At 39.6% G+C, this 27,987-nt stretch overlaps 1 protein-coding gene across 5 annotated transcripts; it reads left to right on the forward strand.

Annotated features, from left to right (window-relative positions):
- LOC122671519 (TOM1-like protein 9) lies at positions 1–27,911 on the forward strand. 5 transcript variants are annotated; one of them, XM_043868778.1, is made up of 11 exons: positions 1–330; positions 897–975; positions 5,096–5,194; positions 5,278–5,391; positions 6,623–6,786; positions 21,753–21,834; positions 22,175–22,260; positions 25,342–25,533; positions 26,404–26,900; positions 26,958–26,980; positions 27,110–27,911. In XM_043868778.1, exons 1-11 carry the CDS (start codon positions 230–232, stop codon positions 27,722–27,724), a joined length of 2,052 nt encoding a protein of 683 aa, XP_043724713.1. In that variant the 5' UTR covers positions 1–229; the 3' UTR covers positions 27,725–27,911. The 5 variants fall into 5 exon arrangements, with proteins under 5 accessions (XP_043724713.1, XP_043724715.1, XP_043724717.1 ...); XM_043868780.1 differs by having other exon boundaries at positions 26,404–26,885; positions 26,949–26,978; positions 27,111–27,911; XM_043868782.1 differs by having other exon boundaries at positions 26,404–26,875; positions 26,957–26,978; positions 27,111–27,911.
- The last annotated feature ends 76 nt before the right edge of the window (positions 27,912–27,987 follow it).

The raw sequence follows: 27,987 nt of genomic DNA on the forward strand, positions 1-27,987 counted from the left end.
GAGAGAGAGAGCTTCCCAAGCTTATCCTTATTAGGGCTTTTTGACTTGCTTCTCTCTCCTCTAGGGTTTTAATCTCACTTCTCTGATTCCGATCATCAAAAGCAAGGAACTTTCGCCGGAATTTGGTGGAATTCGCTGTGATCTTGTGGAAATATTCTGTGGTAGACTAGCAGTTACTGTTTACGATTTAAAGCTTGCGTTTTCAGGGTTGTCTCCAGCTACAGCAGATATGGTGAACTCGTTGGTCGAACGAGCGACGAGTGATATGCTGATCGGTCCCGATTGGGCGATGAACATTGAGATCTGTGACATTCTGAATCACGATCCTGGGTATGCGATTCGTTTGCCTTTTATTTATTTTGGCCTCTGAATTTTGGTTCCATCAAATTGTTGCGTGTTCCATTATTAGTTGGCGTTTCATCGTTTTGTTTGGCTTGAATTTCGGCTCTTCTTGTGTGCGTTTGTTGCCCCTGGAGTTTCGGATTGTGGAATATGAATGTCTGAGTCATAGGAGACAGTGTTTTGGTTATGTTTTTATTAAGGATTTCCTGAGCATAATGCGTATTTGATCAAATAGTTCGAAGCTTAGACAGTTATAACCTAGTCTTTTGTATCTTTTATATGGGTATTCCTTGTTCGGTGTCATCTTAAGTTGGATGGATTCGATTATTTGGATTACTGATTCACTTTCAGTCACCTTATTTGACTCTGGCTTGTAGACTCCTAGACTCAGATGGAGGGAGGAGGAAAGAAAGAACCCATAAAATATTAGAGAATTAGAAACATTAAAAGATAGCCTTTTTCCCTATTTTGTTCTATTATGTTAATTCTGTTATAAGTGTACCTTCTTTTTCCCATGATACATGCTGAACTTGTCAATTGGTTTATTTCATCAGACAAGCGAAGGATGTTGTTAAAGGCATTAAAAAGCGTCTTGGGAGTAAGAATCCGAAGGTCCAGCTCCTTGCCCTCACAGTAAGGACCAAATCTTTTTTCCAGACTTTGTAACCTAAGATGTTTTTCCTTTCCTCAATATAATGAAGAATGCAAGCCATATCTGCCTTTTTTTTAGATGATGACACTTTTTTTGTTTATTTATTTAAATTACTGTGAACAGTTACTGGAACAATCAACAGAGACTTTTTCATTCAGGCTGTAACTTCCTCTATATTATTTTCTGATAGAATTGAGAGGGAAGATCACTTTCTCCGTTAAATTTGGGATGTTGGTCAGCGGCTGTGGCCTTTTGTCCGTGTCTGAAGACAAGTCCATAAGAATAATTTTTTTTCCTTCATATTGTTTTAAATCTAGATATTTTAGCAGATCTGGCTAAATTGTAATTCCACTGTTTAATGTTTAATTTGGGTTAAAATTAACTGACAATCAATATGCTAATTAGCGATATTTATGGCTAGAGGGAGGGCTTGATTGAGCTTCTCTGTTCTATTAATGTGAAGCCACTTTTTCTTTTTCTTCTGTTGGTGGGGGAGGAGGGGCTTCAGAGCTTCCATTTCCATTTTATTTCTAAATGGTTTGTGTCGCAGATCAAAACCTTAAATCACTAGAACTGAGAGGGGAGGAGAGAAGAGATGGAGAAGAGGAACAGGGACTGAGAGAAATGACTGTCATAATTTCCAGTCCCCCCCTCACTACATTTATTTATATGATGGATTACAAAGAAGTACTCCTAATTATATTGGGATCCACAAACATAAACATAATAGGAATTAGACAAGTCCTAGTTATAAAACATAACAGGAAAAGTTGTCAAGTAGGGAGGAATCTCGATTAGGATATGAGAATATCCTAATTGAGTTTCCCTTCACACCTAATGCTCGATATACATATACTTCAACACTCCCCCTCAAGCTGGAGCGTACAAATCACCTAGACCCAACTTGGAACAACTACTACAAAAAGGCAGGACCAAACAATGGCTTGGTAAACATATCACCCAGTTGATTGGTAGTGGAAACAAATGGAGTAGAAATCAATTTCTTCATAATCGCATCTCGAACAAAGTGACAATCAACTTCAATGTGCTATGTCCTCTCATGAAACGCTGGATTACTGGCAATATAAATGGCGGCTTGATTGTCACAAAACATTTGCATAGGCTGAGTGACAGGAAAGCCCAACTCCTAAAGCAAAGACTTTACCCACAACATTTGCATAGGCTGGATTACAAAGAAGTACTCCTAATTATATTGGGATCCACAAACATAAACATAATAGGAATTAGACAAGTCCTAGTTATAAAACATTACAGGAAAAGTTGTCAAGTAGGGAGGAATCTCGATTAGGATATGAGAATATCCTAATTGAGTTTCCCTTCACACCTAATGCTCGATATACATATACTTCAACACTCCCCCTCAAGCTGGAGCGTACAAATCACCTAGACCCAACTTGGAACAACTACTACAAAAAGGCAGGACCAAACAATGGCTTGGTAAACATATCACCCAGTTGATTGGTAGTGGAAACAAATGGAGTAGAAATCAATTTCTTCATAATCGCATCTCGAACAAAGTGACAATCAACTTCAATGTGCTTTGTCCTCTCATGAAACGCTGGATTACTGGCAATATCAATGGCGGCTTGATAGTCACAAAACATTTGCATAGGCTGAGTGACAGGAAAGCCCAACTCCTAAAGCAAAGACTTTACCCACATCAACTCAGCAGTAGTATGTGCCATGACCCGATACTCAGCTTCAACACTAGACCTAGCATTAAACCCTCAATAGGTTACCGCAAGAAGTAGTAGAGAGAGACTTTGAAAAATAAATAGGTTGAATCTGCAGTCTTCAAGAGTAGAATTGATCCACAGTTTGGATATGAATTAGATGTAGAAGAAACCTTCAACATAACAACCAGCAGCTTCAACTTAAGGATCTCCAATCGATCTCACAACTCAGGTAGACAGTAGTAGTAAAACCCTAGTTTTCAATTGAAAACTCCATCTAGGGTTTAATCCATAGCAATATGCAGCAGAGGGTGCTGCACCCCTTGAAGAGAAAAAGCTTTAGAAGACTCTCAAACCAGAACTGCAAGTCACTTACAACCGAAGGGTTGTGCTCTGATACCATGTAGCAGATCAAAACCTTCAATCACCAGAACCGAGAGGGGATAAGAGAAGAATGAAGAAGAGATGGAGAAGAGGAACAAGGACTGAGAGAGATGACTGTCATAATCTCCAGTCCCCCTTCGCTGCCTTTATTTCTATGATGGATTACAAAGAAGGACTCCTTATTATATTAGGATCCACAAACGTAAACATAATAGGAATTAGACAAATCCTAGTTGTAAAACATAACAGAAAAAGGAGTCAAGTAGGGAGGAATCTCGATTAGGATATGAATATCCTAATTGAGATTCCCTTCACACCTAATGCTCGATATACTTCAACAGTTTGCAGTTGGTACTACAACAAAAAAACTCAGCCTTAAAGGGTGTACCCAGTGCACAAGGCTCCTGCCACTATGGGGTCTGGGGAGGGTCATAATGTACGTAGCCTTACCCCTGCTTTCACAAAGAGGCTGTTTCCTGACTCAACCTTAACCCAAATAAATGGGGTCGGCTACGTGCATCCTTGCCCTCCAATCAGCTCTATTCAAGGTCATACTTGATACAAGGCCTAAGCTATGCATATCTTTCCTCACCACTTCTCTTAGGTCATTTTAAGTCTGCCCCTAGCTCTTTTAGTTCCTTCAATCTGAATCAAATCACTCCTCCGTACTGGAGCATCCAAAGGGCTCCGTTGAATATGGCCATGCCACCTCAATTGACTTTCTCGTAGTTTATCATGTATTGAAGCTACTCCGATATTTTGCCTCTGGCTCTTTTAGTTCTTTCAATTGAAATGGTTTGCAGTCGGTAATTTGTAAAAAACTAAGGGAAGTTTTTTAAAAAAAAATTGGGTTTCCTTCACTCCAGCTCAAGTCTGTTTGATGTGTTTTTTGGGTGAATGTCATCAGAATAGTCTGTTTGATGTTAAAGTGGTGGTTAGTGTTGAAAACACATACACTAATTATGGTTACAAGCTGGCTATGCTAAATTTTATTTTTTGAGATGGTTGACTTGGTACCTTAACTCTCCTACAAGGATAGGGACTGATCCAATCAGCATGACGTTTTTGTCCTGAGGATATATGAAGTTCTAGAAGAAAAAAATGCATCTAGTTGTCTAAGATCTCATAGATTAAGGCTCGATTTTGTTGGATTTTGATTTTGAGTTTGATTTCAGATTGGATTTCTAGAATAAGTCAACAAATAGTTTTTTTGTCAAGAAATTGAAATTGTTTGGTTGCATAAAAAAATCCATTTTGGAGCTTTTGCCAGAATCAGAGATGCAGAGGGAGGTATAATCATCAACTCAACACCTTCCGCATTCACAAATATCTCCTTATTCTCCATTGCCATCAACAAACAACACACACAATCAAGCAAATTCTCCAAAAAATTCCTCATCCGAAATCCTCAGGTCCCTAGACTTATAGATTGCAACCTCCTGTAAGTCTGTGACACCACATCAACATCATTCATCTACCCTAACCTCTTTTGATTCGCTGTCTATTCTACAACAAAATCTTCCCCAATAGCCAGCCACTTCAACAATTTAGTCCTCTCGCAGACCAGCTCCGCCACAGCTAGCTTCACTTCAATCATGTTCTCAATTGTCCCAAGCGTGTTATCAATCAATATCATATCATCTAGATCACTCTCATTAAGCCTCCCAAGACTCTGAACCAGCAATTCAAGAGCAGTGTTATAGATCAATGAATCAACTAGAATCTGAGCTAGTTCATTATTATCATCAAGCATATCTTCATCAGTGAGGTCTTGAAGCAACCCAACTCATGGTTCAACAACCCTAGAATCTGACACATGAGCTCCGGTTCATGAACTTGTTCGGAAAACCCTACCATATACCCCTTTAAACAAATTGACTTATTTATTTTGGTCCTTCAAAATTGAATCCCTTGTTCTTTTTTTAGTATTATTTTCATGTTCATATTTTCGTGATATAGTATATGAACTATCTTCTCTGAGAAATTACTGATTTGGTTATACTTCCTATGCTTGTTATTGTAGCTGTTAGAGACTGTAATTAAGAATTGTGGGGACATCGTCCATATGCATGTTGCTGAGAGAGATATTCTTCATGAGATGGTGAAGATAGTTAAAAAGAAGGTTAGAATATTCTATGTTAATGCTTTGGTTGATCTTTTGCATCTTTGTTGTTTCCTGTTCTAATGTTTTCTGCACACTTGCAGCCTGACTTTCATGTGAAGGAGAAGATACTGGCACTAATAGATACCTGGCAAGAAGCTTTTGGGGGGGCAAGAGCTAGATATCCGCAATACTATGCTGCATATCAGGAGTTATTGGTATGTTTGTTATTCGTACTTAGAAAGGTTTTTTATGAGATGTCAAAGACTTAAGTGAATAATCAGCTATTCAATATTTCTCTTATTGCTGGATTTTGACTTTACTTCAATGTTACCACAATGAGTTATAATTTCTCAAAACTGGCTTTCAAATCCTTGATATCAGAACTTTATGATCAAATGAGGAACAAATTCGTCATTCATTTACTTCTACAGTTTGGTGCATACAAACAGTCAGGGTAACAATGTCTACCACTATTAACTATTCATCCCCTGGGTGGTGTGTCAAAATTGGGACTGAACCGAACCGATTTCTTATTGACAGGTTTCAGATTGGGGTATTACGACACCGAAACCGAACCGAACCATACCAGAAACCGAAAGGACCCGACTCCGAAACCGGCTCAAAACCCGGACCGAAATGAAACCAAACCAATCTATCCCGATAATAAATCGATAACAACCCAAAATCCATTAAAAAATCAGATTTTTTCATAGTTTTGTATAAATATGTATGTTAAACCAAACCCAAACTGGGCTGAAACCGAACCTACCCTGATAACAAACCAATACAACCTGAAGCCAAACCGAGCTGAAACTGAACTTTCCTTGTTGGTTTGGTTTTGTATTCACCATTCCCACCAAAACCGACTCAACCCGAACCGACCGATTGACACCCCTGCATCCATGGATAATCAGAGATCTTTCCGCTGGCTCTGTATATAGTGTCTGTTTGTGGTCTGTTTTTTCTACCACATGGCAATTCATCTGGCTCCAAGGCTTTTGACCCTATTCTACATCAGCCTCTAGTCATGTGAGAAATTTCAACCCAAATGTCTATTGCCATATGGTGAAACATTAAAAAAAGGGGGAGGGTTTGCTACGATGCCAGGGTGCAGTTTTGCACCAATAAAGGGGAGGGTTACGAATCGTCCAATAGGGGTGGGCATTTAATCAGGAGAGAGGGTGTGGGGTCCACGGGTGGGATGTGAGAGGGCGCACAAGAATCTGCACACTGGCGCCATGCACTTCCTTTTCCCTAAAAATTTCAGAAAAGGTTGAAGAAGGTATTAATTTGTAAAGGTTGGACCATTTAAGATACAGGGGGATAAAGTTCTATACATGGTGGACCGGTTGACATAGACCATGAAAATTTTCATCTGCATTTATGCACTAATGCACTCATGTTCCTTCTACATTTTCTTTGAAAAACTAATTCTTTGTTTTTCAGCGTGCTGGAGCAGTGTTTCCTCAGAGATCTGAGAGTTCTGCACCCATATTTACGCCTCCACAAACACAGCCTTTGTCATCATATCCTCAAAATTTGCGTAATACTGATTACCAGCAGCAGGAGGTAGCTGAGTCTTCTGCAGGCTCTGATACTCCCACCTTGAGGTACATCAAATGCTTCTCTTTTTCTCATCTTCCCAATGCAAGGAACTTTCTAACATTTAAGATATGAGCAGATCTCCACTTTATTTAAGTATTTATGTGCATACTTGTGTACAACTGCATTTCTTTTTTTCCTAACTTCATTCTAACTGGATACTTACATCTGGTATACTGGATCAACGATATTTAAAAGCTCTTGTTTCTTCATATCTGACATTGGAGAGCGGATCACCTCCCAATACGTGTACGCTTCATGTACGGTTAGGTGATGACATGTGCCCCATCTGCTGCCATTGAGAGTGCATGAAGGGACATTTATGGAAGCAAAAATACACATGGTATCACCAAACTGTTCGTGAAGCGTACATGTACAGGTAGGTGATCCTAGTTCCTAACACTGGATGTCGAAAAGGTTTTTGATTCACAGAGAGTTAGCCATTCAAGAAACTCTTGAGAGCTATGGAGTGTGATTGGTTTTATGATTGACAAAAGAGCATGGAAACTGTTGAAGTATATTGAGCTAGGGTTAGGGAGAGTAGCTCGATTAGAATATTGGAATATTCTAATCGAGATACCTATCTAGGTGTCTTTTTTTATTGTAATTAGATTATATTTCTAGTCCTAGTTCGTTTATGACTCTATTTTTCTGTTTCTATGATTCCTAGTAGGAATAGGAGTCTTTGGCTGTAATCCTTGCATATAGAAATAAAGTCTTAAGAGAGGGGACTTTCTAGTTAGATCCAACATCACTAATCAGTCCCCTTCTCCCTTCATCTCTTCTCTTCTCTTCTCTTCTCCACCCTCTCGGCTTTGGTTCTCTTGGGTTTATTCTGTTACATAGTATCAGAGCACAACCAATAGTTTTTTGTTTAATTCAGATTCTGGTTTGAAGGTCTTCTCAAGCTTCTCTTAAAGGGTGCAGCACCCTATGCTGCATACTGCTACAAATTAAACCTTAGATGTAGTTTTCACTTGAAAACTTGGGTATTATTACTTACCAAGATCGATTGAAGCTCATTACTACCTTACTTCTAATCCAATCAGTGGATCTTCATTGAAGACTACATAATTCAGTGGCTTCTTCAAAGTATTTTGGTTCTCCTATACCTGCGATACCCTATTAGGGTTTTCTACATCAAGTCTTTTTTTTTCTCCAATCGATCCCATACCTGTTAAGGGACCCTGCGGTTGATTTTTTTACTTCATCAACAACCCTCAGTTCATCTGATCTGCTGGTATTTGAGGTTGGTAAACCCTAAATTTTTTTCTTTTGGATTTGGGTTATTAAACCCTATTCTTTACCAACTGTCCTACTGCTGCTACTATTTTTGGGTTGTTGTAAACCCTAATCTGGTTCTATTTAAGAACCAATTGTTAGCTGCTGATCCTTGGAGACTCGATCCTTGTTAGGAGTTGGGATCTTAAACCCCAAACTTGTGCTTGCTACTACTTTTGGGTTATTTGAACCCTAATCTGGTTCTATTCAAGAGCCGATTATTACTACTGTTGCTGCTGCTTCTTGTGGATTCGATACTATCGCGATTTGGTATTTTACACCCAAAGTTTATTACTACTGCTGCTGCTACTTGCGATCAGTCACAGTTTTCATTATGGCTGACCCTAAACCACCTACGGACAATGTCCAAGTTCAGATTACTACTATTAAACTCTCCGGAGTTTCCAATTATCTCTTATGGGCTCAGGCAGTGCAAGCCTACATTAATGCCAAAAGCAAACTAAAATACATTACTGACGATCCTCATGATCATGATCCAAAGGATTCTGCTACAATCACAGCTCATGATGAGTGGATGCGTGAAAATTCTATTATCAAGATCATAGTTATCAAGGCGTCAAAGGGCCCGTGCCGCCTAGGCATCCAGGAGCCTTGGTTGACTTGGGGGCCTTGGTCGCCTAGGCGGGCGCCTTGGATGCTTTGGTCGCTTAATTGGTGTTGCTCTGAATTTTGATCCTCTCCGATGCCTAGGGTCGCCTAGACACCATGACAACTATGCCGCATAGCATAGTTGTCACGGCGGTTAGGCGATCCAAGGCGTTCTAGAGGGCAAAAAAATAAGGCGACACCAAGCAGGCAAGCAAGGCGTCCAAGGCGCCCGCCTAGGCGACCAAGTCGGCCAAGGCGCCTGGACGCCAAGGAGACCAAATAGTCTGGACGCCAAGGTGTCGCCTTGATAACTATGATCAAGATATGGTTATGGAATAGTGTTCAACCTGCTATTGCATCCAATGTGATGTTTCACACTTTTGCTAAGGATGTTTGGAATGATTTGCGTGAAAGTTTCTCTCAAGAAAGGAATATCTCCTACATGTATGATCTGTATGAAAAACTTTTTACTTTCCAACTAGGAGATAAATCCTTGAATGAATATTTTGCCAGTTATAAAGGCATAGTTGAAGAACTCCAGATACATCAACCCTTAACTATCAACCTGGACCAGTTGAAACAACAAAGAGCTGAGTTCCATGTTGCAAAATTTCTAGCTGGACTACATCCTGACTATCAATCTATGAAGAGGCAGTTGCTCATGGGGGAGAAGGTTCCTTCTCTCAATTAAGTTTTCTCTCGTATTAATCGTATTAATCGTCTGGCTAATCTATTTGAAGCTGATACTACACCCAAGGACAACTCAGCCTTTGTTGCCAATCATGGTCGAGGATGTGGTCGCGGACAATCCAGAGACTGTGGCCGTGGCAATGGTGGACGTGGTATAGGGTTTCAACCTATTGACAAATCTTCCGCCAATGTTCTTATTGTGGCAAACCGAATCATACCGTGGATACTTGTTGGGCTAAACATGGAAAACCTGAGTGGGCAAATGAACTACTTAATATCGCCATAACCGACATTACTACTAAAAAATCTATTGGTGATCTAACTCAGAATCCTAGCACGTCATCCACTGTCTCGTGATGATTACAACCTGCTAAAATAGTTACATGACCACTTAAGTTGTCACATAACCACTTAACCCAGTCCCATGATCATTTAAGTGATCACATGACCACTAATTACATAAAAATAAAACTAAGGAAGGAATCCCGTATGCAACCTAATAACCCATATTTTAGACCCATAAAAATGGCCTATTACATAGAAAACCCATGAGATCAAAGGCCCAACACGTACATAACCCAATCCTAGACTTATTCTTAATAAAACAAGTTAATTTTGGTGATGAATCTGCTTCAAGTTGGATCCAACATCACTAATCAGTCCCCTTCTCCATCTCTTCTCTTCGCTTCTCCACCCTTTCAGTTTTGGTTCTTTTAGGTTTATTTTGTTACAGAAACCATTTGCTTTCTAGCCACTAATGTCTGAGTAACATCACTTCTATAGAACTGTATAAGGTGATTGGGAAGCTATGTGAGAGGACACTTCATTTTTCTTTCAACTGTTACTGTGTTGGACAGTGACATTAGAATTCTTTTACCTATATGGGCCTATATACTTTTCACAGCAGTTGTTGTGTTGTGACATTCTCATATGTTCAGACCTTGCCACCTATCTGTGCACTTGGTACATAGTCTAGAATCACTGCCAGGATGGGCTTCATCGGTGCATGTGCTTTAAGCTTCTGCTTCTATTTTGTCTATCACACTTGGCGAAGATTTGGTTGATTGCTTTTGGGTGAACGAGGAAAGGTTTTCCTGATGCTTTTTACTGCCAGAAGTATGCATGTCAATTTGCAAGGACAAGATATGCTCGGGGGATTCTTTATCTTAAATATGCTAGCCTTTTTTTTTTCAAAACCAGGTCCTATGAGCACTGCTGGAACTAGAAGGATGCTAAAGTTGATCTTCCTTGTGGCTTAGCGGGTGTGGATCCCTTGGTGAAGTCTGTTTTTGACATGACACACTCCAATGCAAATTTGCATCAAGAAGAGAAGAAGAAGAAGAAGAAGAAGAAGAGCTTGTTGTTTTGTGTTTGGTTCAGTTTTCTGAGTCCAACTGTACTTGTGGTTCAAGATTGGTTCAATTTAGACTCAAATTTAAGTCCCCAGTGGGTAATGTGGGCTTGGCTTCATGGGCTTAGTATTTTTGTGTTTTTATTGTAATGAGCCAAGAGGGCAGGCCTCGGCTCAACGATAAGGTTGCCCCATTGCGACCTAGTGGTTGCGGTTTCGAGTCAGGAAACAGCTTATCCACGAAGTCAGGGGTAAGGCTGTGTACACTATAACCCTCCCCAGACGCTGCAGTGGCAGGAGCCTTGTGCATTGGGTACGCCCTTTTTAATTGTAATGAGCCAATTCTATAAGCCCAAATATGAAGGTTTTGAGGACTTTACGAAATTAGGTGTTTGTTTCTATTTTCTTTGGGTTTCTAGAGACTCTTAATTTTCAAGAGAAGTTGTAATAGGACTTTTCTTAGCCTGCACATGGAGAGTTTCTTAATTCTGTTATTCTTAGTTATATAAATAAAGAGAAGGGCCTACACAACTTCCCCGTGCTGTTGAGATTCAAACATAACTTCCACTTGTTAGTTCTGTAAGATTCAGAGCTCTTTTGCTGTGAGATGCCAAGATAGGCTGGTCTGGCGGGATTCCAGTCGCCCGACTCCAAGTTGTTCAGGAATAGTGGCATTGAGTTTCTCGACCATTTTAGGATTAATCAGTTCTATTTCTCGATGGGGGCAGGGAAGGGTTATAACTAAGCGGTAGATTGTCACCTTGATGTGGTGGAAGTCATCAGTTCGAGCCTGAGGACTAGGTGGGAAGCTTGGTTCATGTCCTTTTGTCTTCTTCTCCAGTGCATCAGGACTGTTTTTTGCATTCCTTCTTTCCTGCGCATGCTAGCTCTTCCTTCTTTCTATTTGGTTCGATTGTTATTCTGTTGACTAAGTAATATTCTGTCCAGTTGCTAATTCTGATTTCAGTTTGATCAAGTTTTCTGTTCTGTTTCAGAATCAGGACTCTTCCTTCGATGTATGAAACAAATTGCTGTTCTATTTTCTTAGACTCCAGTTTTCTGAATATTTCTATTCTTCCTGCGATTGCTAGTTTTCAGTTCATTGCTCTAGTTTCTGTTTACAGTTTCATTGTTTACTAATTTCTGGTCCAGCTTTTATTTTCTATTTTCTAAAATTTTATAATTTCTGAACCTGGCTCCTAAACTGAGTTTCTAATTCTGAAAGTACTTTCTTTTTCTGTCTTCTGTTTGTAATTTCAGTTCAGTTTCTATTCTTGAGTCTATTCTTAAATTTGGAAAGTTTCTAAATCTGGTTGCTATTCTCTGTCAGTTACTAAATATGAATTTTTGTTTTGGTTACTTGCTATTTATGTGGTTGCCTGATATCTTGAGATCCAACCGTCAATCTGAATCAGAATTTAGGGTTTGTTCTCTATCTCTAACAGCCTACTTGACCAGATATCTGGCCACATCAGGCATGTTTTGCTCATGTTTAAATTAAATCTCTGTTCGCTGGTTTCTAAACCTATCGGTGTTCTGAACCCTAATGCCTAGGTGACTTAGAATTCCATCACACTTGGGCTTGAACTTCTTGTCATCAGACTCTGTTATTGAAGAAATCATAACTTTTCTTTTTGTTTCTCCTGTCTGCTTTGTGTGGATCCTCTCATTACATGGGTTGGGTGGGCCTGAACATAGTTTGAAAACTCAACGATATCTCACTAATTTCGACACTACCAAAATGAAATGGTGGGCGAAATAAGGAACTAACAGTGTTTCGGTTGGCATCTTGCTTGTTTCGGCGATATTTCGTTACTTTGCGTATCGATATAAACCAGGTTATAAAAAGAAACTTGTGAACAGCTGCAAACTTGGATTTTTTGCCACATCATCGCCTCAAACTCCTGTAATACACTGTTGGGGGTTGCCGCATCACTCTAGAGAGATCGGTTGCTCCTTAGTGGGTTAAGGTTTGGCCACATTCAACAGATTTCGTAAATAATTAATCAATATAATGTTCCTTCATCCATGTTTGCATAATTTACTTGTCTATTCTGTCTTCTAGTACTAAAACAATGTGTAGAATAGACAATATTACATAAGTTATACAATAGGATTTGGCGTTTAGTGCCAACCTGTTAGAGTTTATGTATTAGGGATACTTTAGTCCATGTCTTTGTTATAAGTCACTAGAGTTGTAATTTTAATTTTTATTTCTTTTTATCTTTTACCTCCCCAAGGAGGTCTTTGTAATTCCCTAAAGTGTTTTTTAGTGATGTAAAGTAAATAAGTGTTAGGAGAATTCTCTCCTAAGTCCTAACACATACGATTCCCTCATCCTCTCTTCTTCTCTTCTTCTGTTCTCTTCTCGTCTTCTTCTCCTTCTTGCTGTAAAGCTCTCCTCCATTACTAGAATCTATTCACCTTTAAATCCTAACTTGGTATCAGAGCTAGGTTTGAGAGTCGACTAGGGTTCTAGCTGCCTTGTATCCTTCTTTGGAACCCTAGAAAATGTAGAGGGTTCCAATAGGAGGTTATACCATATAAAGAAATACACAAAAGTAATCTAATGAAGTTCTCTCATCATCAAGAAGGTCATACACAAGAAGTTTGAGAAGTTTGAAGGAAGACATTGGGCAGTTTGCAGCTCAAATCAAAGAAAGACAGCTCAGATTACTGTTCCGTGAACAGTAACCCGAGAACTGAAATTGCTCTTCTTCTTCCTCATCAGAGCTTTGTTGGAGGTGGTACTTGGCCCATTCAAGTTGTCTTAGGGTCCCCTTTCAAACCCCCAAAAGCTTGGTTGCAAAGGAAGACAGCTCAAGGTCTGCAACTCCTTTTTTTGGCTCCTGCTACAGTAATTTCGCCAGCTCTGTTTCTGCTTCTTATAATGACTTCTTTTTTTGGAAACCAATGCATTGAGATGGTTATTAGCTGATAAGATTGGAAGGTCTACATCTTGTTACACTTGTTGGGTATTATGCACTGAGGTTCTTTTGAAGTTTTTTGGCTGTTATGTGGTGTATGGCTGTTGTGAATGAAGTTGGGTTGCACATGAGGTGTTTGATTTAATTTTTGTGAAGGATTTATCCTCCTTTTTGACTGTTGTGACTACTTGGGCAGTGTATTGCCCCTTGTTTGCTGGATATCTTGCCTGTGTTTGGGTAGAGTTTACTCCCCATTTGTGCAAGACACCTTTCTAATTTGGTGGGCAATGTATTGCTCTTTGTTTGCTGGATATCTTGCCTGTGTTTGGGTAGAGTTTACTCCACACTTGTGCAAGACAACATTCTGATTTGTTTGGTTTTTTGGTACCATGTCTACTATTTCTGGGACTGATTCTGAGGTTAGTGGACCACTTCTGGCTAGTGGTATCTCCACTATGGCTTCCTATGATAACCCCAACACCCAAATATTGGTTGTGAAGTTGGATACAACCAACTACTTAGACTGGTCTCGTTCTGTGAAGATGTCTCTGAGAAGTAGAGGAAAGTTGGGGTATATTACTGGCTCTATTAAGGAGCCCGCTACTACTGATCCAGGACACCTAAAATGGGAGACTGAGAACTCCACCGTTATGACTTGGCTGGTCTTCTTCATGAAACCTGAAATAAATAGGAGATTTATGGACAAGGAGACTACAAAGGATATGTGGGATAGTATTACCAGGACCTTTGATCTAGTTGGTGACTATGCAAAGATCTACCAAATTCACCAAAAGGTTATCAATATGAAGCAGGGTGAGAGGAGCATCTCTGATTACTACAGCACTGTTATTAGCCTGTGGTAGGAATATGATCACTACAGGTACCTTCGGCTGTCCAATTCTGAAGATGAAGTTAAGGTCTATAAGAACCAGGAAGTTGAAAGGATCTTCTCTCTACTTGGTGGACTAAATCCCGAGTATGAGCCCATTCGTCTACAGATCCTAGGGAGGTCTCCCCTTCCATCCTTGGATGAAGTATATAGTTACTTGCAAAGTGAGGAAAGCAGGAGAGCAACCATGGATACTGCACCATCAATGGAGAAATCTGCTCTTGTTTTTAGTTCCCACAGAGATTGGAAAACTGGGGGAAAGGCCAAGGGCCAACTCGTGGAGATCACCGTGAGAGATTTAAATGTGATCATTGTGGAAAACTGGGACACACCAAGGATAGATGTTGGGACCTTCATGGGCAGCCCCCAGGTATGCGTGGTGGTTCATCTGGTGCTCGGGGTGGCAAGTAAGGGGGAGCTAGGGCTCACTCTGTGACATCTGAGACTGAGACATCTAGATCCCAGTCTGCTCTTGATTCTCTTTCACAGGATGATATTGTAGCCCTCCGCCGGCTGATGTCCCACATTGGTTATTCCTCTACTAGTTCTACCCCTGGAGGGTCCGCTGCTTCTGCCTTAGCTCTACAGGTCTCATCTGCCGCTCCTACTGCTCCCACTTGGATCATTGACTCCGGAGCCTCTGACCACATGACTGGTAAGTCACAGTATTATGATTCCTATTCCATTTGCTCTGGCCGAGACAAGGTAAGGGTTGCTGATGGTTCCCTTTCTTCTGTCTCTGGTAAGGGTAATGTGAGGGTTACTCCCTCTCTTTCTCTTGAGTCTGTTATTCATGTCCCTGATTTTGCTACTAACCTATTATCAGTAAGTTACCTAAATAAATCCCTAAATTGTTGTGTCACTTTCTTTCCTTCCTATTGTCTTTTTCAGGATTTGGAGACAAAGAGGGTTATTGCCAGTGGGACTGAGAAAGGACTCTACCTTCTTGAACCACGTTTACCTGATTCATCTACTGCTGCAGCTTATGTTTGTGGTCGGAGTGACCGTAGTACTTTGGAGTCTGTAATGCTTTGGCATCAACGTTTGGGTCATCCCTCTTCTGTTGTTATGAGGAGACAGTTACCCCATTTGTTTACTTCTTTTCCTTCTTCTTATGTTTTTCAGTGTGAATCATCTATTTTTGCTAAACATTATCGAACATCTTATCCTTATCATGGTAATAGATCAACAGTTCCTTTTTCTCTTGTTCATTCTGATGTTTGGGGACCTTCTCCCGCTACTTCTTTGTCTGGTTTTCGTTACTTTGTTTCATTTGTGGATGACTATTCTAGATCCACTTGGACTGTTTTGTTGAAACAAAAGAGTGATGTTTGGGATGCCTTCAAGAGTTTTTATAACTTTATCAGTACTCAGTTTGGTACTCGAATTCAAATTGTTAGGTCTGATAAGGGGGGTGAGTACATGTATGGGGGGCTCCAACAGTTCTTTACTGATAATGGCATTATCCACCAACTGGCACGTGTTGACACCCCTCAACAAAATGGGGTGGCTGAGAGAAAAAACCGCCACTTGTTGGAAATCACCAGGAGTCTTCTATTTTATATGCATGTGCCTAAGACTTTTTGGTTTGATGTACTTCTTACTACTGCCTTCCTTATTAACCGGATGCCATCTCCACTCCTTGGCTCCAAATCTCCCTTGGCGCTCCTTTCTCCTCAATCCTCAGTCTTCTCCTTGCCTCCAATTGTCTTTGGTTGTGTTTGTTATGTTCATGTCAACAAATCAGCCCGCACAAAGCTTGACCCCAAAGCTCTCAAGTACATCTTCTTGGGCTACTCTGATTCAACCAAAGGGTATAAGTGTTACCATCCTCCTTCCCGAAGGCGACTTCTCTCCAAAAATGTCACCTTCTTTGAGTCTATTCCTTACTTTTCTTCTCCTCAGCATCCTCTTCAGGAGGAGAGTACTAGAAGTGAACAGGATGCTGATGTCATTCCTTTTCTATCTCCCTTACCTACCTCCACTTCCCCATTCCTATTTGATATTGAAAAATACAAAGAAGTGGATGTTGTTGATGCTGATGGTGTTGTTGATATTGATGCTAGCAGTGGTGGTGATGCTAGCAGAAAAAAAGAATATAAGGGAATAAGATTCAAAGATGTTGTATTCACAAGAGGTGAATGCTTGTTGAAGGGAAAAGGAAAGCAACCCTGGTATGCATTGCAAGGAAAACAACCCTGCCAAAACCCCTCTTTGGATCCACATCCTCAGTCTCATCCTCCTCAGTCGGGTAATACTTCTCCTTCTGAATTAGATCTTCCCATTGTTATGAGAAAGGGGAAGAGAGCCTGTACTAACCCCATAGCCCAGTTTGTTTCCTATGACTCTATTTCTCCTACAGGTATTGCCTTTTCCACTGCCCTTGAGTCTTCTTCCATTCCCAAAAATGTCACAGAAGCCTTATCCGATCCAAAATGGATGCAAGCAATGTCTGAGGAAATGGTGGCCCTGGAGAAGAATAATACTTGGACATTGGTTGATCTTCCCAGGGGGAGAATTCCAGTTGGATGCAGATGGGTTTATACCATCAAGTATAGGTTAGATGGTACAGTGGAAAGATATAAAGCTCGACTGGTTGCAAAGGGGTACAGTCAAGTGTATGGTATTGACTACCAAGAGATCTTTGCCCCTGTAGCCAAGCATAACTCAATCCGGGTTCTTCTGTCAGTAGCAGTCAATAAAGATTGGCCAATGTACCAATTAGATGTGAAGAATGCATTTCTTCATGGAGATTTAGCAGAAGAAGTATACATGTAGCCCCCTCCTGGTTTTAAGTGTCCCTTAGCTGAAGGGAAAGTGTGTCTCTTGAAGAAAGCTCTCTATGGCCTCAAACAGTCTCCTAAGGCCTAGTTTGAGAGATTTAGACAAGTCATCCTAAAGAATGGATATTACCAGAGTCAAGCTGACCACACTTTGTTTATCAGGAGAGGAAATGGTACAGTCACAGCTCTCATTGTTTATGTTGATGGCATTCTAGTAACTGGGAATGATGTTGCTGAGATAAACAGATTGAAGTCTTATCTGGCTAAACAGTTTGAGATCAAAGACCTTGGACTCTTGAAATATTTCTTGGGTATTGAGGTATCTAGATCAAGGAAAGGAATCAACATATGCCAGAGGAAATTTGTATTGGACCTTCTGAAAGAGATAGGAATGTTGGGGTGTAAACCAGCAACCTCTCCAATTGATCCGAATAACAAGCTTGGTGATGAATGTGGTTCTCCTCTCATAGATGTAGACAAGTATCAAAGATTAGTTGGGAAACTAATCTATCTCTCCTTAACTCTACCAGACATCACTTATGCAGTAGGAGTGGTGAGTCAGTTTATGCATTCTCCCTCAGGAGTGGACATCTGGATGCAGTGTATCGCATCATTAGGTACTTGAAATCCTGCCCAGGAAAGGGTCTTCTATTTGCCAGGTATGGCCATTTGCAAATCGAAGGTCACACAGATGCTGATCGGGCTGGTTCAGTCTCTGACAGGAGATCTACTTCTAGATACTGCACTTTTGTGAGTGGTAATCTAGTTACCTGGAGGAGCAAGAAACAACCAGTTGTAGCTAGATCTAGCGCGGAGGCAGAGTTTAGAGCCATGGCTCATGGAGTGTGTGAACTTATATGCCTAAAGAGACTACTTCAAGACTTGAGTTTTGACACAGAAGGACCAATGAGACTCTATTGTGACAACAAGGCTGCTATAAGTATTGCCCACAATCCGGTTCAACATGATCGAAACAAACATATTGAGGTTGATCGACATTTCATCAAAGAGAAGCTGGATTCTAGTTGCATTTGTACTCCTTTTGTGAAGACAGGTGATCAAGTAGCAGATATCTTCACCAAGGGTCTCATCCCTGGCCTATTTAGTACCTTATTGTGCAAGCTGGGAATGTATGACATTTATTCTCCAGCTTGAGGGGGAGTGTTAGAGTTTATGTATTAGGGGTACTTTAGTCCATGTCTTTGTTATAAGTCACTAGAGTTGTAATTTTAACTCTTATTTCTTTTTATCTTTTACCTCCCCAAGGAGGTCTTTGTAATTCCCTAAAGTGTTTTTTAGTAATGTAAAGTAAATAGGTGTTAGGAGAATTCTCTCCTAACACATACGATTCCCTCATCCTCTCTTCTTCTTCTCCTTCTTGCTGTAAAGCTCTCCTCCATTACTCGAATCTATTCACCTTTAGATCCTAACTCAACCAAGGGTGCAAATCCAAAATACCACTGTGATTTTTTCTTTTGCAACATGAAGGTTTGCATATGTTTATTTAGCCTAAAACAAGGTTTCTCTGAAGTATCGGAGCCTACTATGGCCATTAGCCCACCAAAACAATAGCAAATTAGGGCCCAAACTATGATACCAGATCAGAAAGTTAGATAGTGAATATAATAAATGTTAGGCTGTAAAAATAGCAAATTCTGAAATTTCTCGAAAACATGAATTTAGGGTTTTTGGAAGAAATCTAATATCCCCTAACCCCAGACCGGAAACTTCCCAAAGGCTGTTTGAGTGGTATTAGGGGTCTAATCCCATATGCGATTAAAACAACAATGATCACTGATTTCTCAATCAACTAAATAGGTGTGACAGACAAGGTTTCTAATCTGCTGCTGAGAGAATTAATGCCAGAAAATAAGCAATACCAGAATTGATAGGAAGAAAACAAATTGATGAAGCTGAACAGATTTGAAAGAATAAATAGAAAATAGATAATGGAGATGGACTACTGGTGGAAACTAGTTAGAGAAACAAAATTTCAGTCGCAGGGAAAGACAAATGGGGTAAAGGAGAATTGAAAACAGAGCTATAAGAAGAAACTGAAGGGAAGATAAACTGATCTGAAGAATAACTAAAAAAAGAAGAAAGTAAGAGACCTTTCTAAGAAGAAACAGAGGAAGAAATAGAGAATCGTTAAGGAGAGAGAAGGGAGAACTGTTTTGGGGAGGGAGAGGGAGAGAGGGGACACAATTCACCCCAAAATATGACACTTATTTGTCCAATAGCACTGGTCACATTTTTTTTATTTATATCCCTCTATCTAAGACTGGTAGTGTAAGAAAATAAAAAGGCTAACAGAAAAGAAACTCTTTCTAAACCAATATTTTATTAATAGAAGGGAGAGGGATCTACACGCTAGTGGTGTATATGGAATTTTATATGCTAGCATCTTATTGATTGTTGGATAGGATGAGAAGCATCTCAACCATCGAATCCATCCACCTCTGTATCTTTGATGCAGGAGTACTTTCTTGGACCGGGCCGAACCTGTTTGAGAGCCCCGACCGAGAACTGGGCCCCAGTTGGATTTGGGTCTAGTAGGATAACCAGAGATTTATTTTTTATATTAGTATAATATGTAATCTTTAATTTATTTATTTTGTTTTATTTTGGTTGGAAGTTGGATACATAGGAGTTGTAGTTTCCTAGTCTAGTATTACTATGTAAGTCAGTAAGTGTGGTGATACCTGAGTACAATCCAATGTTAAACAACAGTGGAAGAACATGCATGTAACTCTTCTTTATATGAGATGGTTGTATGGGTGCCAACTGCTGATCTGTTCCACTTCTCACTCTCAACAGCTCTAGCATGGACTTCTACATTTTACCATATTTGCATCAATCTCTAGTTCTTCAGTAAGTAGTTAAAACCTCATTCATGAAGAATTGAATATCGATGAATTAAATTAAATAATGAAACCTGATGAAGATCCAAGCCTCCTCGAGTTGAAGAAACCACCCTAGGCATAGGGTCATAGTGGGAGCCTTAGATTAGTTCTATACTTAGTTTTATTTTTAAGTTTTTAATTGAGCCGGTTCAGATTGGTTGCATCCAATTGGTTCAATTTAAGCTGGTCTAATTTAAGTGATTTAATTAAGGGTCTTTTATTTTAAGTTATTAGGGGTAGATAGTTCTTTTAACCCTTTTAAAATTTTAAGTTGTTTTAATTAGGTCCACTCCACGATTTAGTGAGGGAGTGTTTTGTTTAGATTAGGATTTGGCCTATAGCCTTCTATTATTAATATTGAAATCGTGAGAGGCTCCTCCACAGTTTAGTTTTTTAAAAAAAAATTGGTTTTGCTGCTGCCATTGCTGCTGCTGTTGAGCTCTACATGAGTTGCCTTGTGAGTAACATCAAGGTGAAGGGCTGGTGGATCTCCAGTGACTCCTTGCATCTTGTAGATCGGGAGGTCCTCTTTTAGGTCTTCTTCAATCAACTTTCAAGCTACTGATGCTGCTGGTCTTCATCCCAGTAAGTTATTTACTGTTTCAGCATTCCCATCTTCTTCTTAATCCTCCCACCTAACCCTAATAGATATTCATAAACCCTAACTCTTCTAACATCTGTCCAGCAGCATTCCCTCATTAGAACACCACCTGAATTGGACCACAGCCCCCTCTCTTGTCCTCCTCCACTCGACCTAGCTTGCAGCCCCTTCCTAACACCCAAAACTCTAATTCCCCCGCATCTCTGTAAAACCCCAAAACCCTAAAATACAGATCTTATACTTCCAGCCATCAAAACCCAATCAAACTTCAGTTGAACCACCCCCTCACTGCCTAGGACACTCGATCCAAAGCCCCTCTCCAAATTGTCATCCTAAACCCTAAATTCTCCCCTTTTCCTAATTTCCAAAACCCGAAACCCTAACCCTAATTTCTGAAATTTTAATTTTAATTCAAACCTTGTTCAAACCTACACTATTAGCTTTTCCTAGACCTGCCTATTAAAACCATATAAGATTTAACCCCTTTCTCATAAATTTAACCCTAGTTTTAACCTAAAACTCTCAATTTTGCCCAATCGTCCAGCACCTTTTGTGAGGGTCTGATCTACCTGGCTCCTGGTAGGTCTCGTACTTATCTAGGACTACATTAAAACCATTAGTACTCCTTGTGGAGTCCTTTGTCATGGAAATTCTAATCATTCTGATGGATTGCTAGAGTAAAACCCTACGACATTAATGTCTTATGGTAGTGAAAACTGATGAGGAATGCCTTTCACAGTGTAGCAATGAAGTAATAAACATTAAGTAATGTGAAAGATCTTCTGAGTATAAAACCTGACGGGGGGAGAAAAATTTTCTAATTACTGTGCCTTGTGGGAATTATTGTTGTTTATGTGCATCTAACTGCTGCTTCCTATTATTTTATGGTGACGAATACTTATGCTCGTCTCCTGTTCCTATTTTTCATCTCCTTTGTCAGCCTAACAGAAATTCAGAATGCTCGGGGTATTATGGATGTTCTTGCAGAAATGCTTAATGCTATAGACCCAGGGAACAAAGAGGTACGTCAAAATAGATTGATATCTTGGGCTCTCTGGGAGTCCTTTCTTTAGTGATGCAAGTGGCAATGTCTAATTTTCCATATAGACTAGACTTATAACTTTGGCTTTTGATAATTTTCTGATTACCTGAAGTTCAAATAAATTTTTATTTGGCTGATTAAAATTTTAGTTTGAAGTGGCTTCCCCATAAAAATTGATTAGTCTGAAACTCCAAGTTTTTATCACTCTTATATGTTGCTGGCATGCATTTTATTCCTTTTTATATTTGCACATGCACTATGAATACCTTCCATCTTTTTATCTTTTCTATTTGCATAGTCATCATAGTGTTGTTCTGCAGGCACTTAGACAGGAGGTTATAGTTGACCTGGTTGAACAGTGCCGTGCGTACAAGCAGAGAGTGGTCCACCTAGTTAACACAACTTCGTAAGTTCTTTTAATATCTCTTTCTTACTTCATGAAAATGGTAATATTTACATTTTATAAAATGATATGTTTTAGTCTTTACCATGATGTTGCATTATTAAAATTGGGACAGCTGGATGTGAGGTGTTTTTTTTTAATGACAATTGTCTTCATAGTTTTCCTTTTGTTTTCTATTCAAATTTATTTCTGGGTTTTCTTTTACCATATCTATTATATCAGCATGGAAGCCTATGGATTGGAACTGAATTGCACACTTCAGCTTTACAGCAGTTCCTGTTTGGTTGAACTTTTCTTTGATCTAATGTTTTGGGTTTTAAAAAAAAGGTGATCAAACTGTTTCATGCCTCAAAGGTTTGATGTCTGGTCGTTATCAAAACAATGCATGTGTGAAGAACTACTTATGTTGTTCATCTCTATTAGTGTCAGTTCACTATAAAAAACTAGGAGAAAAGTTCTCTGTGGGGGAGTATGCGTTCTGTGCCCAGACACAGAAGGGGGGGGGAAATGACCGCCCTGTTGATGCCTCTGTGCGCTCTCACATTGGCCCTCACACGCGCAGGGGCCATGCTCCCCCACAGAGAACTCTTGCCCAAAAAATTATTTGCTTTCTAGATTTCCAACATAATGCATTTTTTGTCCTACGAGGAGTCCAACTGAGCATATGTCATGTCAGCGTCTTATTCAATGGTCTAAATGATTTCTAGTTGACATAGCTTTGTTGTATTGACATGTTCTTGTTAAATCAATGGTAACATGGATCTGAACAATTGATGTTAAAGAATCAACAGATAATTTTGTTTGTCGGGGTAAAGTGTCACTGAAATCCATATCTAGCTGGTTCTTCTGAAAGTGTTTTAGGCAACGAGGAAGTCTAGGAGAGGCTAGGTGACAGTGTCAGGTGTGATAACTATGACACTGTCCGGTCTGTCATTTTGGCTGTTAAATTGTCCAGCCAATAAAACTTTTGTATGTGCTCTTTTGTTGTTTTCGTCATGATGCATACCTATCTGTTAACATTGTTTTTATTTTTTGTGTTTTAGTGTTGTTTTTATTTTTCCTGTGTAAAAATAATAACATTTAAATTTAAAAAATACAGGACCCGAAAAAAATATACATTATACACATTAGTTAAATATTAATATGTGATGTTTGGCCACAAGCTTATAATATATTAAATTAATGTTTTTTGGAAATCAAGATTTAAGTTTTTTTTTAAAGTGTAAAGCACTTTAAATGCGTTTAACATGGTTCCTATTTGTTTTGATGTTTTTTGATGTATCTTTGGGATCAATACCGGAAAATGCCCTGGGGGGAAAACAAGCCTTTAAAACATGTTTTAACTAACTATGAGCTATGGATCTCTCGTCATCATCTCTTTGTTTTGACAAAACTGCCCTTGAAATGTGTTGAAGCACAACAGTTGACTGGCCGTTTAGGGTCAAGCATTGTTTTGGCTAGGGATACAAGATTGATACTAAATTGAGGCAAACTGTGATACTAACTATCATAGTTGTCAAGGCGTCGCCTAGGCATCCAGGCGGTTTTGTTGGGGTCTAGGCAACTGTTACCTTAGTGCAAGGCGCTGGTTTTATTGGTATAGAACCAGGTTTGTTATTTCATTTAGGTAAGATATTATTCATAAATAAGCAAATACCCCCTATTTGAATCTAATTAAAATAGTTGAAAAAAAATAAAATTCCAAAAGGATAAAAAGTCAACCCCCCAGTTCAAGAACAAAATTGGATTCTCGGCGGTAGATGAAATTTTCAACTTCCAAATGTTGGTGTTTTTCTCAAATCTAAAAGTTCTATAAATATTATTATACCAAAACATCACTAAAAGCCAAAAGAGCAGTAAAAAAATCTTTTTGTTTTAATGTCTAAAAATTTATTTCCATTCAGGGCGATTTTAAACAGCATTCATGCACACCAAATCAGGTATGGGTGGAACACAACTCCTATATAAATCAGATTTAAGCAATCTTTGATTTGTTGGAAAGCTGGTTTTGTGCTCTACTTAATACAAAAAGTCTCATGTAAAATCATTTGACCAGTCAGACTTATAGGAGAACAAGAACATTTCTCTAAATCGAGAGAAGTTTTACTTATAGATAAGATCATATTTTTCAAGAACAGTATAAACCAAATGTGAGACTAGGTATACCAGGACAATGATCATTTCCAAGAACAGTATAAACCAAATGTAGGTTTTGATTGTTTAAAACTTTCAATACCTTGCTTCTTTAGTTCTGCTGTCTTCTAGTTCTATGTTGATTTTTGATGACTTGATGTGGATTAATTTTGATTTTTTATGAAATAAGGAATATATTGTAGTATAGTAAATAATGTCAGAAAAGAGGAGAAATAAAAAATAACACTTGGTTGCCTAGGTGGGCACCTTGTTGCCTAAAGTGCTTAGGCACCCCTCCACCGCCTTGGGTCGCCTTGACAACTATGCTAACTATGCCTTTCAAGTCTTGGAAAAACTGACATTCCTTTATGATCCTGAAGCATGAGGGGCAGCCAAATAATCTCTAGTCATATATATCTTCATTACTTAACAGGTATTATTAAGATTTTACCAGCCCCCAAAGAAAAGCTACTCTTAAGTATTAAGATATTCTTCTGGCGGCCTGCTGTACATAATTAGTGAATAGGTATTAGAGGTTGAGGGTACAATAATGATTCCAAATATTATAATCGTCTTGGCTAGACTTTAAAAGGCTTTGGGTGCTTGTAATTTGGAGCTTTTGTTGATCATTTATTTTTTATTGAAGCTTTAAGCTTAGGGTTTTAGGTGCTAAACATGGCCCACATAAGTGGTTGCAGATCTGTGTTTCCTTTGGATTTTTCCAGTAATATATTATATCCACTTGATTTATCTTATTTACCTAGGTTTCTCCTTTCGATTATTGCTGTTTTCTTTGTTGTTTATGGACTTTCGTGGATTTTTTTGTGCCCTACGTCACTTTGTGCAGATTTTGAAAGATTCAAGGACTTTTATTTGCTTGGACTTGTGAAACGCCTTCTCTATTTTTATTTCAAAAAATAGCCGTCTTTTTCTAATTTTCTCTTCATCCAGGGATGAATCTTTGCTTTGTCAAGGACTAGCATTGAATGATGACTTGCAGCGTTTGCTAGCCAAGCATGAAGCCATTGCTTCAGGAACTGCTATTCCTATTCATCCAGAGATACCCAAAACTCCTCAGGCACTTTTAGATGTTGATGGACCTGTAGTTACAGAGAAGGAAAATAGCACAAAGACTGATGGGAGGTAATATAAATTTCTTTCATGAAAAGTTATTTCTTACATTATTTATGGTGGCTAGATAATTGTGGATCAGGCTTGGCAACAATTATGGCTCTGAATGGAGTTAAATGGAAAAAGTTATGGCTCTGAATTGGGTTAAATGGCAAAAGAAGAGCCACGTAACCAACCTCATTTTGTTGGGATAAGGCTTGGTTTAGTTGAGTTGAGAGCCATATTTCAGGAGTAAGGGTTTTGTTATAATTTCCTAAAAAAAAAAGGCTGTACCCAGTGCACAAGGCTCCTGCATTTAGCAGGTTCTGGGGAAGGTCAAATGTACGCAGCCTTACCCTTGTTTCCAAAGAGGCTGTTTCCAGGACTTGAACCCGTGACCAAGCGACCAATCCTTCCCAGTTGATGTTTATATTCAGGCAATGTTCTGCAGTTTATCTTTGATTCAGCAATCTTTATTGTTGTGATTAGGCATTTCAGAAATTTGTGACCAGCTGGGTTGAATACTCTTGAAATTGGCTATAGTTTTTAAGTCTCAGCTGGAGTGAAATCTGGTAAAGTATTTTTCAAGTTCTGTCAGCTATGTTTCAGTCTCAGCAATTTTTATTCCCCTTGGGTACTGAATTCAGCTACCCTGTGCATCTTGGACTCCACAAAAACCACTGAATTTGGACTCTTTTTCATTCCTATTTAGTTCACCCGATTTTCGAGTTAGTTATATTTTTTTCACCGTATTCTTTTAGCCATAATATCTGCCCAACTTTAAATGTTAACTTTTCTCCATGATTCTCTATTGGGTCTTCCCCATTAGAGGTCTGATCGTCAACCATTGGTAATTGCCTTCACCACTACAGTGAAAACAAAAGGTGTGGTTTTTCTTTGCAGGGCTACTTCAAGTACTGCTGCTGCAAGTCAACCGCTTGGGTTATTGTTGCCAGCCCCTCCTGCATCGAGTGGTCCAGTGACTGCTCCAGCAAGGGTTGATCCAAACATGGACCTTCTCAGTGGTGAAAATTACAATTCTCCTACCAGTGGTGCTGCAGATAATTCACTGGCAGTTGTTCCTGTGGGAGAACCGCAACAAACCACTCCCGTGTCTCAACAGAATATTCTTGCTCTTTCAGACATGTTTTCTCAGAATAGCAATGGCACAGATACTTTCAATTCTCAGATGGTTTATCAAGGTGGACAAGCATACCCTACATCATCACAGTTTTCTCAGCAGATGACCACGCAGTTCCCTCAGTCCCCATTTTATCCGAATGGAAGTACTCCAAACATGGGGCCAACTCAATATGAGCATTCCCCTTATGGTAATCCTGCATGGAATGGCCAGGTCTCTCAAGGCATGAACCACCAGCAACAGCAGCAGCAACAGCAACCTTATGGTAATCCTGCATGGAATGGCCAGGTCTCTCAAGGCATGAACAACCAGCAACAGCAACAGCAACCCATATATGGTAAAGCTCTTAAATCACTTGACTGATGGCTACTTGGATTTATGTAATGCATTGGACCTTCCACTCAAGTTTTGCATCTCCTTCCTCTTCTTTTTCTTCTTTTTTCCTCTTCAGAATTCTCGACAAGCATAGGTGCTCAAAGTAGTGGGGCACTGCCTCCACCACCCTGGGAAGCTCAGCCAACAGAAGGTAACCAGCTGGCAGGGGCGCAATACCCTCAACCATTGCATGTTACCCAGGTAGTTGTTAATTCTCCCCAACCAGTTCAGAGTGGTACACCTTACCAGCCAACAGGGAATGACCACGCCATGGGTATGTATATTCAACCAATTACAAGCGGCCAGTTAGCAGCCATCAACAACAATCAACCAATCCAGGGCAACCAGTTAATGGGAATGCATCATCAGCCAATCCAGGGAGGGCAGATGATGGGCATGTTACCTCAGCCAATGCAAGCTGCTGGTCAGCTGACGTCGATGAATCAAATGCCAATGCAGAGCAACATGGGATATTACGGTTACGGTCAGCCAATGGGTCCTCAATTCCTTGACCAGAGAATGTACGGGCTTTCTATACAGGATGATAGTGCTTTAAGGAACTCTTCTTCTTCTTCCTACGTTCATCCTACTTCCTATTCGCCACTTAGCAAACCTTCCAAGCCAGAGGATAAGCTCTTCGGGGATCTTGTGGACATGGCAAAATTGAAACCAAAGAAAACTACTCCAGGTAGAGCTGGAAGCATGTAGGATGATGACTTTGCTTTCACTATTTTTTCTCCTTCCTTTTTTCTCCTATAAATTAAATTGTCTCACTTTCTTTTTCCTTTAAATATATTCTTCCCTTTTGGCCTTTTTTTTGTATTGCTTGTCTTGCGATTGAAATCATGTACATTCCCTGTAGAGAGAAGAGAAAAAAATTTTCTTTTACTTTGGCCGTACTGCCGTAGTTCTGAATGAGAGTTTCCTTGCTCTTTCTTAAAAAGAGTTCCGTTACACGGGTTCAGAAGTGA

Source organism: Telopea speciosissima, chromosome 8 (genome assembly GCF_018873765.1).
Source record: "Telopea speciosissima isolate NSW1024214 ecotype Mountain lineage chromosome 8, Tspe_v1, whole genome shotgun sequence".
NCBI classification, from domain to species: domain Eukaryota; kingdom Viridiplantae; phylum Streptophyta; class Magnoliopsida; order Proteales; family Proteaceae; genus Telopea; species Telopea speciosissima.